Source organism: Paralichthys olivaceus, chromosome 2 (assembly GCF_024713975.1).
Source record: "Paralichthys olivaceus isolate ysfri-2021 chromosome 2, ASM2471397v2, whole genome shotgun sequence".
In the NCBI taxonomy this organism is placed as follows: domain Eukaryota; kingdom Metazoa; phylum Chordata; class Actinopteri; order Pleuronectiformes; family Paralichthyidae; genus Paralichthys; species Paralichthys olivaceus.
In genome coordinates, this window is record NC_091094.1 from 2,696,452 (window position 1) to 2,713,897 (window position 17,446).

A 17,446-nucleotide genomic window follows, 5' to 3' on the forward strand; every position below is an offset into this window, starting at 1 on the left:
GGAGTCTTTATTTCTGGCTGGGACAGAAACGAGTCTGATGCTCATGTGTGGTGAGGTGGAGGAGGGGGAGGGGTTAGCTTTTAAGCTAGATCACCAGGACCACACGGACGATTTAAAGTCATATCGTTGTGGGTGATGTGTTAACAAACTCTGTGCATCGTCTGAGGGACGGATAGAAAAAAAGGTTGCTGTGCCAGATACTTGATTTAATGGTTGTCTTTAATCTCCTAATTAATCAGCATTCATCCGTCAGGCTACCCATCCATCCATCCCTCCTTTATCTATACCGCTTATCTTTGAGGGTGGAGAGGTAGTTGGAGCCAATCTCAGTTGACATTGGGCGAAAGGCAACATGTTTCCAGGTAGGTGCCATCTTCTTTTCCCTCTTAAGAGAAACTAGGAGGAGCTGGAAAGATGCTTTTTAAAGAGGCAAAGGATGTTTGAGTGCAAAGTAAACGCTCGTAATACACGAGGGGATGCATGTTGTGCACCCACCTTGATAACGCACCTTTGAAATATCAATTTAATACTGTGCCACTGACTTCAGACCAGTTCGATAACACAATCACGCTCGGCTACCTCAACATAACCATCCACCGATAATGTGACTACGCCTGCATCTGGGCACTCGAAGGATGAAAGTGATTTTACTATTGACGTGGATTCTGAAATTGTCCAAATGATTCGTGTTGGGTTTGGCGATCCGTCCATCCCTTCAGCAACCTACATTAAGATTAACAACAATCAAAGAAGTCCGGATTATTGAATTTTGTCTAGAAATGATTCTCGTGTCTGATGAAACTAACAGAATTGACAGATTGACACTGAATCAACTCTTTAGTTGACAGTGAACTTATCCTTCACTCAAAACCCAGAGAAACGTTCTTCTCCCAAGAAACACACATCAGGACAGTAAACACATCATCATCATCATCATCATCATCATCATCATCATCGTCAGCAGCTCAAAAACATGAATGTTAATCATTTTGGAAATGCTCCTGTGCAGTTAGTGAAACTATAACGTGCATAAAGATATTTTTACATTAACTGTATTATCTTAAACTTCGCAGCCACACACACTCCTTCTCAGAATCTCTTTCATAAGAAACATATACACACAAAACACACACTTGTACAACATGAACATACACATCCACTGCTGTAATACCACACACACACACACACAAACAGACACACACACACACACACACAGTGATGCGACCGCTCACCGCCGATGCAGAGGCTGAAGCGGCAGAGTTCATCACACAGGGTGTCCGGGCTCTCCAGCTCTCCTGGTCCTCCTCCTCCTCTCCCTCCTCCTCCTTCTCTCCTCTTCTTCCTCGGCGACATCCTCTTCACCATCTTCATCACTCGCTCCACTTTGTCCATCCTGTCTCACCGAAGTTCACCTGCGAGCCGCGGATGTCGTCTCTGTCCCCTTGTCTTGTTCTTATCACACTTGTTTCCTCTTCTCCTCTTCACCTCCTGCTTCCTCTTCTTCTCTATCTCTTTGTAAATCCTGAGAACTTTAACCACTCTGTGATTTCTTCTCTCGTCTCTCCAGCACAGTGGCTTTCTTGCTTTCCTGAAATCCCTTCTCCCCCTGTCCTCGGTCTGCTCTTCGTCTTTACCTTCAATTTCTTTGTCCCCCGTCCGATGCAATACTTAACTGGTCAGGTTCAGTCTCACGAACAGGTCGGCCATTATCTGTTTCTCTTTCTTCTCTCCTGTTTCCTCCCTCTTCTCTGGCTTCCAGAAAATCCAGTGAACAAAGCGAACACAGAAGTGAGACACTGAGGGAGAAGGGAGGAGAGGGAGAGGCAGCACACTTGCTCTTCCCCTCCTCTCTTGCTCGATCCCCCTCTCTCCATCTCTCCCTCACTTTCTCTCCGTACCCCCATCACCACCCCCCTCCACATCCAGCCTTCAAAACTCTCAGCCGGAGCTTCCACAGAAAAGGCAACAGTTTTAAAAAAAGACTCAGTGTGGTGCTCTCTGCAGTTCTGTGCTTCATTATCTCAGACACACACACACACACACACACACACACACACACACACACACACACACACACTTTTCGTTCTGTCACTTCACAGAAACACAGTTTGTCTCAGGCACTTCAATGACTCTAATCAATCCACGTCTCTCCCTCGTGCTTCTCATCCTTTCATTCTTTCCACCTTTTCTTTATATTCCACCTTCCATATTTTATTTCATCCTCCATACTTCCATCTCTACTTCACCCCGACATCTCTCCACCCGTCCCTCCCACTCCACCTTCTTGACCCTGACACAATCCAATCTCTCCTAACACATCCGTCTCATCCAACCCTCTTAGTCTCTCTCTCTCTCCATCTCTCTCAACACCCCCGTCCTTCTCTCTATCCACCTTTTGTCCATTTCTCCCTCTCCTGTCTCTCCATGTCTACCTGTTCTCATCTGCTCTTTAATCTCGATTACGTGTCTCTCCATAATAGGCTCATCTTCTCTTCTGAAGGAGACTCACACAAACAGAAAAAAAGGAAAAGGCTGTACCTGCCTCACCTTAACCAAAACCTAATTCTTACCGAAGTCTTAACCCTCAACATGTCTGTGTGTGTTTTCAGGTTTTTAACTTCCCACTGGGATAGAAAACCCTGCTGCATAGATAATAGTGTGAAGTCCAGGTGGCTGTAACCAAACCTCACCTTGGGCTCACCACCTGACAAAGTTGATTGCCGGCAGGGAAACTGAAAGTCGCCCCATGAAGATCACGGAGGCGTGTGAGCGTCTTGATGCTTCTGAAGCTGTTAGAGGAAGGTGAGATGAGATCTGCAGGTTTAACAAAGAAGCTAAAATATTCTCCGAGCTGATATTTCAATCTCAGTCTCAGCAAGACTTAACAATGGCATTATCCAGGAGCTGGTAATTATGGCAACTCCAATCACGGAGAACACAGCGTGCAGAGAAACGTGTACACAGGTTGAGCAGATACAGACAATGAAGGGATGCTGTTTGGTTTGGGCTCGACCGTGTTAGTCAGCACTCCTGCTTGATGTCTCCTTCCGAAAAAACCAACTTTCTCAACAGGAGCTGAGAAGTGACAGTGAGGCTGAGCTCAGAGTTAGAAAAAGGAGGTCATCTGCAGACAGGCCGACATCCTGAGCAGCGAAAGAACCGTCCTCGGCTCACAGTATCACAACTTTCAAAGTATTAGAGACTCTGCAGGAGTCGGAGAGACAGAAATAGACTCCATTCAGCCTTTGGCTTTGTCAGCGGATTCCGAGACCTAAAACCAGTTGTTTCTTACACTGCAGTGCATCATGGGGGGAAATTAAACTACCAGGAGGAGACACTCTGGATGCTCGGTGGGTAAAGAGGCATGCCGTGCACTGGCTCTGTGGCCTGTGTGTGTTGAGAAGAAAACGAAAATGCATTCAGGTGACTTTCTTTCATGCATTCATCAAGTGCGAGCTGTAGAAAATCCCAGCTGACACTGGGGCGAGAGGTCGACAATCAACTAAACACAACTTTACATCACGTGTATGAAGTCTACTCACTTTCAAAGTACTTGTACACAGGTGTGGTACAAAAGACGGTGAACAACACCATATTTCCCATCAACCAATGCTTCCATGTAAAACCAGGCCTTGAATGACGGGCTCATCAGAACCTGCCTCCCATGATGCCATTTCCTATTTTTTCCGAATGCACACAAGCCCTAAAATATCTAAAGATGTTGGATTGATGGAGCAGCAGCTTCGTTGAACTTTCTTCCACAGCTGAAGTTTCATTGCTTCTCAACAGGCGAACATTATTCTCCATTAATGACTCACTACAATGACTAATCGCCCGTTTAAGTGGATCCTCACGAGGTTTGACAATTGAAAACACACAAACACACTCTGCAAACTTGGCTGGCTTTCATTCATTTACTAAGAGGGATTTAAAGGGATGGTTTTCTGATGCCAGGAGCGTTTTTAAAATTTCATACAAAGATATATATATATATATACAGTTTGTGTGTGTCACTGGTACTCTGCATGAACTGCTTATGAAACACTCTCACCGAGTGGGGGTGTGAATTAATCACAACCGTTCAACTTCAGATGGTTTAAACTTTACACACACACACACACACACACATGCAAGCCCCCTTTTTGTGAGTGACTGAGAAGCTATTTAAAGTCTTTCAGGTATTATCCGCTCGAAGGGCGCAGCGTGTCAGTCGTGGTAAAAGGCCCTCCTTCCTTTTTCCAGACACACCGCCACTGCGTTCTCAAGCAGCGGAGTTAAGTTCCAGCTGATCCAGCGGAGACGATCGCAGTCTAGACTGGTTGAACTGGGAAGCTCCCGGCTGAGACGGAAGCGGTGACACGCGTTCGGTCAGGTTTCACGTGCACCGTGCAGCAACATGAACGGGTCCGTTTTGATTCAACATTTTCTGAGCATGTTGACGTCCCAGTTTATCTGGTGCGTGCCGATCAATGAGCAAACACCAGAAACAACAACAACAGCTTGTTGGCTTGGCTAAAGGGCGAATTGTATTCGCTGCTGAATTAAGCATCACCACCATAAAAAACATTGTCAGCGTTTCAATCCTTCGGAATTTCTGGTGTAACCACCTTAAAAGACAGAGTGCGGATTTAATAACCAACAGACTTCTTTGCTAAAATACAAGTTTAATGTTGTTTTTCTTTCCCTCGTGTATCAGAAAACTTAAAGTACCGTATCCATGAAGTACATAGACAAATACTGCCTCATCTTTGTTGTGCACATGTGAATATAAATAGATGTAAGTATCTAAATATATAAGTGAAATAGTTTCAAAAGAGAAGAATCTCTGATGAATCTGGATCGAAACTCACGAGGGGATCTATTTATAACCACAACATTAAAATATAAATATATATAATTTAAGAAATACATGTTAGCTGGTGCACTGGTTCTGTCGTGGATTGCAAAAGACAGTTTCTACAAAACATAGAGTTGTTTGAAACAAATCTGTGAATAATCCAGTTTCTACCATTTCATTATATCATTTTAGAATTAATGTGTGAATGTTAATTCTCTCTCTCACACACACACACACACACACACACACACACACACACACACACACACACACACACACACACACACGCACGCACGCATGCAGAGACATAGTGTTTGCATTTCTAAAAGTCAGGAACAGCATTTGGGATCCAGATGAATAATGAATGACAGAAGTAAAGAAAGAGAATGTAACAAAAGAAAAAGATAAAAATATGAATTGCAAAAAAAAAAAAAAAGTCACAGAAAACTCAAGAGATGACATTTGAAGGCAGCGCTCTTTAAACAGGCCTCTCTCTGACTCAGCCTTTAGAAATCCAGGTCCCAATTTTATGATAATAAGAAGCTTTTTTAAACACTCGCCTGGCGTCTCGATGAACTGCCACAAGATGAAAAGCAGAGAAACTTTCACAAGCGTATTGGTTTTTGTGGAAGTCAGCCCACCTCGATGGGGCGCCTTCTGATTAGCTTTGAAAGTGCACATGTCGTGTTTCGGATGCATATTTACTTTGCTTTTTGGTGCAAAGCTCTCGGGTGTGACACCCAGGGAACCGGGCTCATCATGTCATGTTGGCAAACCACAAGAAACGAGCTCATGACCCATTTTTGGTTCCACTCTGCTCCACATTCACTCAAACTTTTTCTTGTTCTTTCCTAGAATGACATGTGAATGACAGACTGACGGCTTCACACAGTGACAGGACATTTAATCAGGTGACAGCGATGCCAACAGGTGAAGCAAACGCGTCCCGAGGCAAAGAGAACAGGAAGTGTAGCTTCTCTTCCATATCCAATAAGCAAAGGTTTTTGTTATTAAAACATAATGAGGCATCTAACAACCGGGAGTTTCTCATATATGGAAGGGAATTGCAGAAACTGAGGGAAACGTGAAAAAACCGAACCCGGATAAATGTGTTGAGGAACATATTCATATTCTAAGAAATTAGAAAAATATTAAAACCATACATCACAGAGTGCAAGTAGAGCAAATATTGAACACCTCGCCCTCCACTGCTAAAACGTGTACGTTTGCAGAGCGACAGCTTCGTGGAACTCTGGTAAAAAGACGGCCAGGTTTGTTTCCGCTCTTCGTCTCGCTGCATCTGTCCGTTCATCGGGGGTTTTAATCAGCTAAAAACAGACGACGTGTTAAAAAAGAAATATATTTATACTTTCGACGTTTCTAATCATCTTTTTCGTCCGTAGCTTTGTTGCCAGGCGATGGCTGTGTGGGCGGGACAAGCTGGTGACGCAATAAGAAGAGCAGATCGTCTTTTCTCATTACGTTTGGGACGGAACGGGCCCTCTGGAGGATGTGGTCCACAGGGAGTAAAGGTTCATAAGAGGGTCTCGAGCTACAAGAACACTAAGGGTGTAACTTCAAGCTCCATATTATAATAAACTATGAACTATTGTCTTCATCTTTAAAAGGACAACATTACATAAAGACTTTATTGTAGCTGGTTTATTGTCTCTTCTCCGTCTTGTCCATCAATCTCTCCCACTCCGTTTCCAAGCTTTTCTTTCTTTTCTTCACTTGTCTTTTCAAGCGGTAATCTAATTCTAACAAGTAGGGTTGTACTCCAAGTGCTAAATTATAATGTAGAGTAAACTGGAGCGACGGAGTGACAGCAGGTTTTCAGACTCTTGATAAAATAGCGTGAAGTTTTCAGAGGCGTATTTAGATTTGATTCAAAAAGGAAAAATATGTCATTGTAATTAGCGTCAAAAACCTCCTCGGCTACTTGAATATTTTAGTTTTGAGAACGTGTTGACGCGACAGAATGAGAAGGAACAGGAGAGTATTTATATGCAGCCAAAAAAATCTGTCCTCTTGTTGTCAAATCTGATTCTTTTCCATTTGTGTTCTGACATATCTGCGTCTGAGGCGTCTGAGGTAACACTTTCTGTTTTAGGGCGAATCCCTAAAATCAAACACTTTTTGTTGAATTGTGTTAATTTGATTTGTGCGCCAGTAAAAAACCCAGCAAAGTGAAACACAAGGGTCTTGGTTTAAATCTTTAATTCTCCTGTCAAATAGTTTGATTAGCAAATTAAACTTTCATCCATTTGAGCTCCCGTAGGTGTGTGGTCTTAAAACAAGGTGCGGTCGGACAATGAAAAACAACTGTGCTCTTAATCGATCATTATTCTAATAGTGTATTATCAAGTCAAGTAACGTGTCCCGACATCAGGTAATTATTTTACATCAAATCTGCTCAGACTATAATCATTGGTCAGGCTCCAATATGAAAGTTAGGTCATTTATTTCCAGTAAATCTTGTTCTGACGACTGATCAAAGTCAGATTTACACATTTCCGTATAAAGGTTTATTTTAAATGTCATTAATTCACATCTCAGACCATTTGATCTTTAGCTGCATACTGTTCTGCTTCGTCTGTGGCAAAGATTCATTCACAAAAATGCCATAAAAGAATAAAACCTCCACACTGCAGAGCATCAGCTCTATTAGCAGAATCGGCAACAACAAGTCCAGCTGACATCACTGCGGACTGGAGCACGCACTCAGAGTGCTGGTGTTTTATTTGTCCAGTGTAAAGAAGTAGAAGCTGCTATGTCTAGAGATGTCCCACCCCACCACACACTCTGCTCAGCAAATATCCCCCCACAGGAACATTTGGATGCATTTGTTAAAAAATAATAATAGTTCAAATACGTTGCAGCCCTTTCACACCACAGTCACAGTGAAGTACTGAGGAGCTTCTGCAGGAGGTTTCTACACAAACACATTCTGCACAAGTGCCTCGGCCGTAACAGAGCATTTGTAAGGTTGATGAGTTAAGTCAGAGCTGAGGTGACTCGTTCGAGAGTCTACCTCTGCACTGCATCGCTGGACAAATGAGACGATTCGTCACACACACACACACACACACACACACACACTGTACTGTATTTTCACAAAGAGAGGAACGGGAATGAGAGGAGGTGCAAATGAAATGGTAAAGCAAGGAAGACGAGAAGTGCAGAGAAGGAAGGAGAGAACGGGGAGGAGGACAATTTATAGCTGAGAACTGCAGAGCAAACACTTTCTCTCCACCGCTCTCTCTTAATTCTTCTGGGTTACGTACACAAACTCACAAACACACACACACACACACACGCCGCATACACATGCACACATACTATATATATATACACACACACACAGTATATACAGGAACTCACACACACAAGTCACATATTCTTAGAAGGTTTCTGAACATTTCTCCTCCTTGTTCCTTTTCCCTGAGAGATGCAGTATATGAGAGTAAATCTAGAAGAAATGAGTACACGTACGTACACACACACACACACACACACCGACACACACCGACACACACCGACACACACCGACACACACACACGTATAGATCCTGTGAGCATAAAAACCAGGCCACGCTCCAGACATTTCAACGGGTTCTTCTCTCTGTTCGATTGAAGAACTTTAGTGTCACACGGTGAGAAAGAGAAAGTGAGATGGTGAAGTCTGTGGGGGAGAGAACATGATGCATGATGGGGAATCAGTTTCTTGTGTTTTTTTAAATAAATGGCGAGAGAAACTTATCGTACGTGAGAAATCAAAGTCCTGCCAGATATGAGATGTTTCTTTGAGAAGGAATATGATTGATGATCGATGATCGACGACCGCAGGACGCTACGAAACCAACCGACCGCTACAAGCTCGTCATTTTGAACCATATGCATGAAGAAATATAGGAACTCTGAGAAACATTAGACAAACTTGCATGTATGTCCACAGTGTTGTGTCTCTGGGAGATGGTCATGTAAAAGTCTCTAGACACACACACACACACACACACACACACACACAGCACCAACCTATTTAACACGCCATGAGTTGCCATGGGTTACAGGAGTGTGTCAGAGTTGTACAGAGGAATTTAAATGGGTCAGGAGCGGAGCAGAGGGGGGCGTGTGTGAATGAGATAATGTTAAGCTGTCTGTCACACACACACACACACACACACACACACACACACACACACACACACACACACACACACATTCACCAGGTATCCAAAAGGGTGAGTCATAGAGTCCAGCAATGGATAAAGTCTAACAGACGTATTTTGCGTATTTTAATTGTGTGTGTGTGTTTGATGAAAGGGTAAAAGGATTATCAGCATGGACAATTATTGAATTTGATATTCAACATTTTTAGGATTACAATTCTTCAAAGTCTAATTTGCGATGAAATAGATGAATCTAAAAACGTTTCTTTGACCCCGATGCAGCCGTGTTTCACGATTACCTGATTGATATTCATTACGTGTAATACATTATTAACATTGAAGATTACTGTGTTAATGCCATAGTTTTACAGTGAACATGTACAGGTATACGTGTGCGTATATGTATGTATGTTGTGTATGTATTAGTATACATGTACATTTATACAAGAGTGGACATGATCATCTTTTCATCTTGTTAGAACATACCTACCTATGAATATAATTTTATCTGAACAGTTTTGCTTTTATCGATTCTTTCCTCTTTGTCTTCAAATATAATGCTTCTTATTTTTATTGTGTTTTTTTTTTATTATCTGTATAAACTCGTATCACTTTGACCTTGATGATAATAATAATGGTTGTCAGCTGTATGCCTGCACCAGTCAGTGCATTTTCATTCCCTCCAGGGGTTCCTGACAGACCACAATAATATGAGGTGAACTTTGACCTTTGACCACACAAACCTATTCAGTTACCATTTGAGTCCAAGTGTCGACCGAACAAATTGGAGAAATTCCCTGAAGGCAGAATTGAGATGTAACATTCAAAACCAATGAGAACTTGACCTTTGCTCTGATTTGTGTTCATCCTCGTGTGGAGCTAAAAACAAATTCCCTAAAGATGTTCCTGAGATTTAATGTTATTTAATGTTATGCAGTCCGTTAACATAATGCTTCTGTATCATTGTCTTTCTCTCACCTGCTTTCTCGCTCAGTTTCCAACTACTTCCAACTATAAACGTCCATATTCATACAGTGCATTGAAAGCAGGTTAGTAACTCTGGCTTATAAAAGATTAATATGTTTTGCAATCAGTCATTTGGAAAGAATAAGGTTAAATCTGGTATTAAAATGCAAGATATATATTTATTTAGTTCATAAATGATTTAATAAGAACATTTTGTGTCGCACGAAATATGAAAACTGCAAAACAATACACAACGAAATACTTTATCCACACGAGTGTCTTTAAACGGCACATTCAATAATGTTAATGTCTTTTTTGAAATGCAATTTGAAAACAACATAATAAGTTTTTTTATGTGAACATTTCCTTGTAAATCATCTTCAAACTGCTCAGCCTGTAAATAGGTTGTTTTTCCCCGAGCGGTCGTTAAGAGAGATTTCAGAAGAATCTTTTCAAAAGACGTGAACCTGGATTTTACTTGAAGCCCCAGATTAGTACAAATATCACATTTAGAGCCAGAAACATTTGATTTGAGGGGAAAACGTCTTTTCCAAACTCAGGGGCAAAGGTTTGAACAATGAATGGGACATTTTTAATTGGTCCATACAATAGTTTGAGTGCGTCTACACAAACGTGCACAATTAGACTAAATATTTGCATGATACAAAACTTGTAGTATTTGAGTTTGAACTTTTTATTTTAGCCTTGTCTTTTTTGCAGTAAAGACAAAATGAACGGTCCCTAAATTCAGCCCAGTACCACACACCGAGCCTTTCAAAGTTTCAGAAATCCCACAGGCCTTGAACGCCTCCTGACTGAAGTTCCTACAAACACCAACATGAATTATATGAATTTTAATTTCCTGCTCTGGTCGTCTGGTTCAGGATTTGAGATTTGTAAAAATGCACAATTACACTCGTCGTCCTCCCAGAGGAAAATATCCTGTCAAGACAGAAGACACGTAGACGGTTGGACAATACAGGGACATATTTTTCTTGTCAGTGAATCCGAAAACTCTTTTTGTGTGTTCCACGGATTCATTAAATTCATTTCATTGGTTTGTAAAACAGCGACAGCTCACTGTGACTTCAGGCTTTTTCCCAAACAAATATTGTGTTTGATTTATGGGATTAAAAAGGGTGAAGGCAACAGCTGTAAAATGCAAATTCAAAACCCCAGAACAAAAGGATTTCTTCTTCTTCTCCCACCGAGAAGTGGGGCGGCTCACGTTCTAACCACGATTCCAAATTCCTGCTTATCTGCAGTGAGTCGGCAAACACACACAACACAAAGATTTACTCAGATCACTCACTCAGCAGCCATGTCAAACACCACCTGTGTGTGTCTGTCTCTGTGTGTGTCTGTGTGTGTGTGTGTGTTTGAATGCAGCCTGAAGACACAGTGATATCTCCGAGCCTTACAGGAGGTGACAGGCTTTCTAATTAACTCCATGCTGTGTTGTTGTACAGGCTAATTAATTAACACAATGACCTGAGGACTTTGAACGTCTGCGTGGGCGTGTGTATGTATAAGAAGTTGTGTATATGTGTGTGTGTGTTAATGCACTTTTGTTAAATTTTTCTCTGCAGTACTGCGTTTGTGTGTGTGTGTGTCACAGAGAGGGGACGTGTTTGTATTCAGCGTAAGATGGTGGCGATGAGTGTATCTGTGCATGTGTAGGAGTGTGTATTTATCCAGTGAGTGTGTGTGTGTGTATCAACAGAGATAGTGTGATGTGCAAACAGCAAACATGGCCGTCTTGTTTTCTGTGTTGTTGCTGTCTGACTCTGAGGTCGTTCAGATATAAAACCAGCAGAAGGTTTCAAGTTTGCATTATTTCACAGAAAAGCTCGGCAGCTTGAGTTTTATCATCGACTGTTAGAACCAGCGAGGAATTACACAAAGATGTTAAATCATCCCAGAGAACATAATGGACTTTTATTCATGTCAAAAGAAAGAAGAAATAGATAAACTCAAGTCTTGATATGTTGAAAGAACATAAATAAGTAAAATCCAAGTGTGAGTGTGTGTGTGTGTGTGTGTGTGTGTGCGTAGGCCTCATCTTGTAAACAGCATCCGTCTAAATCTGGAGATCGTCAGCCTCACAGCTGAGAGAGAAATGAACGTCCAGATGTTGAGTTGTCGTCATAATGTTTGTGTTGTTTTTGTTTATCTCAGAATTTCAGAAGAAAGAATTCAAAAAATACATAAAAAGAAAATGTAAAACTGAAAAACTTCTGTCCCTGCTTTATCTAACGGAACTCATCATATTTGTGGAGGAAGGTTCGTGGTTTTTTTCTCACTGGAAACATTTATTTTTTCATTGATAGTTTGACGGCTGGTTTAATAATTGATAGTACCTCACAAGCACAAGACCTGAAAGTAATGCAGCCGTTTCCAACATGATGAGTGTCGAACACTCAAACATATGAAAAATCTTATTTTGTGTAACACCACATGGAGACAGGGGCTTTATACGATAATGGTTTTACAGCTAATTCGTGCGTATTTCATGATTGTTGACCTTTTATTTCAAACTGGACGAGTTTTATATTGTAATTGTGAGAAAGACGATTAAAGCTTCAATCATGTTTCCTACAGTTTAAACCATTAAATCATTCACGCCTTTCAGTCCGGCTCATAACAGGATAAGAACTGTAAAACAGGAATATCCATTTTGTGAGTTCTCTTGTTCTTACAAAGAGCGAATGATTATAGAGTCGGAGTCCGGGCTTCAGTTCTCAGCAGCAAATTACATGTTTCCTGACATGCAATCAAATAAGAGACACTTCACGAATGACAAATGAGTTCCATAAGAAAATTCCAGGCAGTTGAAATCACAGAACGATCAGTAAGTGACCGCAGCCAAGTTACGGACACGCCAGTGGTACGGTCACGTGACAACATACTAAGACCATGCAGCGCAGAGTCAGAGGAAAAGGAGTGCGAGGTAGAAAAAGACGGACAGACAACTTTGGACCAGGAGGAACTTTTCCACAACACAGATCCCCGCTCTAAATCAAAAGGGATGGAATCCATTGGCGCCCCCCTGTGGTCCCGACAGGGTACTGGATGAGTAGGCGCGAGCTTCAAAATGTGACGAGCTCTTCAGGATCACTTGCACTGTTGCACATTCCTGCAGTGACCTGTGCAACATGGAGGTCGGGCTACACGTCGAACTGTGACCAATCACAACCTGCGTGATGTGGCGAAGGCTGAGGAGGGACCAGAATCCTCAGCCCAACGATGTCAGAGGTTGTTGTCTCCGAGGTTGAAGTGACCCAGACGAGTTTATCTGTCGAGAAACATCCCAGATTGAGAATGTGTTGCGTTGCTCTGAATTAAAAAGGACAGTAGAAAACCCTGGCGTCCCCTGGAGACCGTCTCCATCCTGATGTGTGTCTGCTGTTGTTGTGTTGATTGTGTTTCAAACAACAAACACCTCAGCAGTTTATGACACTGATCCACTTGATGTTGCTGTTTCCGTGTTTACCGAGCCGTCCCATCTCCGTATCTTTTCATTTGCATGTCAGCCTGCTGCTCTCGACCCCCCCCCCAGTTGGCGTCGTGATCGACTCGCCCTCCCGTGGCGATCCCCTTAATAAGCCGTGCGCTCCTCTCGCCGTCCCGTGGCGATGATGATCACACACCAGGTCTTGGCTCGCCCCATCTCCCTCGAGTGCTCCGGCACTCGTGCACACAGCCGTTCACACAAACACATGCACCAGACACACAAATTCACTTCAGCATTCCTCTGTTGGCCGCTCAGTCGCTGCTCGTCGGCCTGTGCGGCGATAATTAACCTTAACTACAGAGTTATTGCTTCATCTGAGCCTCCTGTCGTACGGGGAATACTCTAGTCCTTGTGGATTTGATTCCAGAATTCCAGTTCATCTCAGAATTTCTGGAAGATCATCCAGTTGAGTGAGATTTCAGATTGCAGGTTTGTAACTGGATTGTATTTATACAACTTTTTCAGTCTCATCGACCAAATTTTCTTTACAGCGCAAGTCGCTGATCGTCTTCTTGCATCAGTTTTTAAATATTATACATTTTTTCATAGCACAGCATTTGAAATCAGGCACAAGTTACGCTTCTGGGTACAGACTCTCCATTTAACCAAAGGTCCTGGCTACTGATAAACATCCATAGGCTGTAAATAAAGATGGATGACATGACAGCTCCCAAAAGAGAAGCCAAAACTTCATGACTGCCCCCTAGTGGCTGGCTGCAGTGTAGTTCATAAACACACTAAATAGTGAAAGTTTGAATGGCAGCACCCGTATCCGTCAGGTGTTTTGTCTTCGTGTCCTCTCTTGTCTTTGTCACATTTAAACTTCGTCCACGTACAATAAGTTAAAGACTCCGGAGATATTCGATCAAACGAACTCATGTCTCCGCACAAAAACGACAAAAGTGTTCGAGAAACGTTCACATTCATTACCAACGGAGACGACACTTTGCAGAACAAAGTCATTCATCACTTGGAGTTCGGCGGGAGCCAAAAGCAAATGAGCACCGCCCCACACCCCCTCTGCCAAACACTGTGAAGACAACGAGAGATCAATGTGCCTGAGGATGTGATCGACACGGGGTTCGGACTGAGATCTGGGTGCGTTTTCCTCTCGTTCATCCTGTTCTATCTAATCAGGGGGGAGGAAGTGGATTCAAAGTGAATTACACAGAGCAGTGAATCAAATCCTGATACAGCTTTTGCCGCTTTGGCAAATAATCAAGCGTCTGTTTGGAGTCCAGATTCGAGAAAAACACACTTGGCTGATAAAACATTTTCATTTCTCTCTGTGAAACTGAAACAGTGATTGTTGGCGCTCATCTGCATGTGGCTGTTTTAAGTAAACATATCGACTTCATGGTGTAAATATGGAATATTCACTGGTAGAGCTGGGACTGTGGAGATTTTCATTTCTCTCACCAATAGGACAGCACACCCCAGTGGTGCAGTGGTTAACTACAATTCAAGTTCTGTATGAATTCTTATTTAGAAAAACCACATAAACTTCTTTACCTTCACGTCAAACTCTTTTCACTCGTTAAGAGCGGAGCAGTCGTTAATATCTGCCTCTTCTTCTTCTTCTTCTTCTCCTCTTTCCTTTTGTGCTTTGAGTAAAATGGATGATCAATCACTTTGAATGTCATTTAATTAGTTTCAAAGGTGATATTATGAATAAAAAGTCAACTCCATCCATTATCTATACACACACACAACTCCATCCATTATCTATACACACACAACTCCATCCATTATCTATACACACACACAACTCCATCCATTATCTCTACTTGTTCTTCCAGGGTCACTGGCTGGAGCCAATTCCAGCTGACATTGGGCGGGAGGCCAGATAATCCCTGGACAAAGGGATTAATCATTTACTCTCACTTTCACACGTCTCTTGGGTGAAATCAGCAAATTCATGAGCCGTTGTTCTAAAGTCTGCCCTCTGGCTCCGGCTCCCGTCCTCACACACACACACACACACACACACACACAGACATTGATCTTCTCAACTTTTAGGCAAGAAAACAAAAATATTTCAGATTAAAAAAAAAAAGTTTTCTTTGAACAAAAACTTTGACTCTGACAACTCAGGATGGAGCAGACAGAACACTGTGTTCATTCTGCGTCACTTACAGACAGATTTAGAATTTAGATTAACAATAATATAAGAACAGAAACACTGACGGTCCACTTTAGCAATGGAACAAACAGAAGACGTTCGCCAAGGACCGGATAAGGGACACAAACAGAGAGAAGACAGGACAGAGAGAACAGGTGAAATAATGATGATGGGACAGCGGCTGGAGGAGGTGGAGACGTGTCAACAGTGGTGGAATGAAAATATGACAAATGGTGATTTGGGGGAAAAGTGAGCGTGAAGGACGGAACAGAGAGACAGACAGAGAGACAGACAGAGAGACAGACAGAGAGTGTGTCAATATTTGTTAGTGTCCTATTAAGCCATTGTTTCAGACACACAAACATACACACAAACTCATACAACCAGTCAGGCCAGAACTCATTTAATTTCATTAAGTGTGTTCTTGCAGCTCTAACGTCTTGAGGACAGTTAAATAAACTAAGGACGTTTCATTCAGCCGAGAACACTTTTAAAAGAGGGGGACATCCGGGAAATATTTTCAAATATTTTGGAAAGTGCTGAGATGTTCTGTCTTCGGAGGATACGGCCCAAAAATGTTATCAACATACAAAATGTCAAGTCAATCGAATGAATGTCAAATGATTATTTTTTAAATCATATTTCTTTTCAAAAGTGAAACGTTTAAAAAATCTAAGGTCGACCTCTGTGTGTGTGTGTGTGTGTGTGTGTGTGTGTGTGTGTGTGTGTGTGTACAGCATGATAGATGGGCAGAACATATTAGTCTGAATAAATATTTCACAATAAGTCGGACAAATCTCTTTCTCTCTCTCTGCCCGTCTGTTTTAATACAAATCATCCCTCTCTCTTTCCCTTTATAATTTCCTCAGCATGTCTTCATCTCCTACTCCTCCTTCTTTTCTTTCTTTTCCTCCTCATCTCATCTGTACCCCCCCATCTTCCAGCCCCTCTCCCACACAACACATATGCTGTGAATGTGGTGCCCTCTTGTGGTGATGTTAACGTGTCCTGATATTCTCAATGTGAACCTGGAAATAAAAAAAAACAACAACACAATATTCAATCCTTTTCAAATAAGCAGCCATGATCAACCGAGCTCCTCCCAGACAAACAACTGTTCACACTCACACTCAAAACTAGACAACCTGCATGTGGGAGGAAACAAAACGTGGAGACACAAGGAGAACATGTCAGCTGCTCACATTCCGAACCAGGATTCGAACCAGGAACCTTCTTGCTGTGCGAGAGATGACAGTGCTAACACCTGCATCCTGCGTCTCTGTGTCACTTGTGCACTTCATGAGTCTCTTATATTCCCGTAAAACAGTTTCAACCTGTTCATCATCCTGAAAATGTTTAACTTCCTGTCCGTGAGTATAAATTCTGCCATTTAGCGACCGGTGCACAGGATCCTCCATCGTCCCATCGATCAGTTCAATCTGCAGGAGGTGGTGGCGAGACGTCCACATCCTTCATTAGGTCTTTATTTATAATTACTCCTGCACTTCTATACCTCTCTCTCCTCCTGTCTTCCTCCCCCTGTCTTCTTCCTCTTTCTTGTCACAGCACATTTAGGCTTTAACATTATCTCTGTGAGTCAGTGGCTTAATTTTAGGACAGAGGCTTTTTCTGTCCAGGCTGTTATAGGACGAGCCGGAGGTGGCAAAGATTATCCTGTCATGGGAACAACCGGCGGCAGCCTGGTGTCTTTGATAAGTGTTTTAAATGAAGGAATATGTCTATGAACAAAACACCAGAGTGAAACCCGCAGCACGGTGTCATCTATCTGCTATAAAATTAGAACTGAACCGATACTGATGCAGAGACACGGGTAG

At 42.3% G+C, this 17,446-nt stretch overlaps 1 protein-coding gene across 5 annotated transcripts in view; it reads right to left on the reverse strand.

Moving 5' to 3' along the window:
• The window catches only part of LOC109644230 (glutamate receptor-interacting protein 2-like), a 175,875-nt gene that overhangs the window by 113,145 nt on the left and 45,284 nt on the right, over positions 1-17,446 (reverse strand). For 3 of the 5 annotated variants that reach the window (XM_069516186.1, XM_069516197.1, XM_069516179.1), the window contains exon 1: positions 1,233-1,783. The exons of the other annotated variants lie outside the window; for them this stretch is intronic. In XM_069516186.1, coding sequence (XP_069372287.1) covers positions 1,233-1,392 — 160 coding nt within the window. In that variant the 5' untranslated portion in view covers positions 1,393-1,783. Of the gene's footprint in view, positions 1-1,232; positions 1,784-17,446 lie in introns of those variants that run through there. 5 annotated transcript variants of the gene reach the window in all.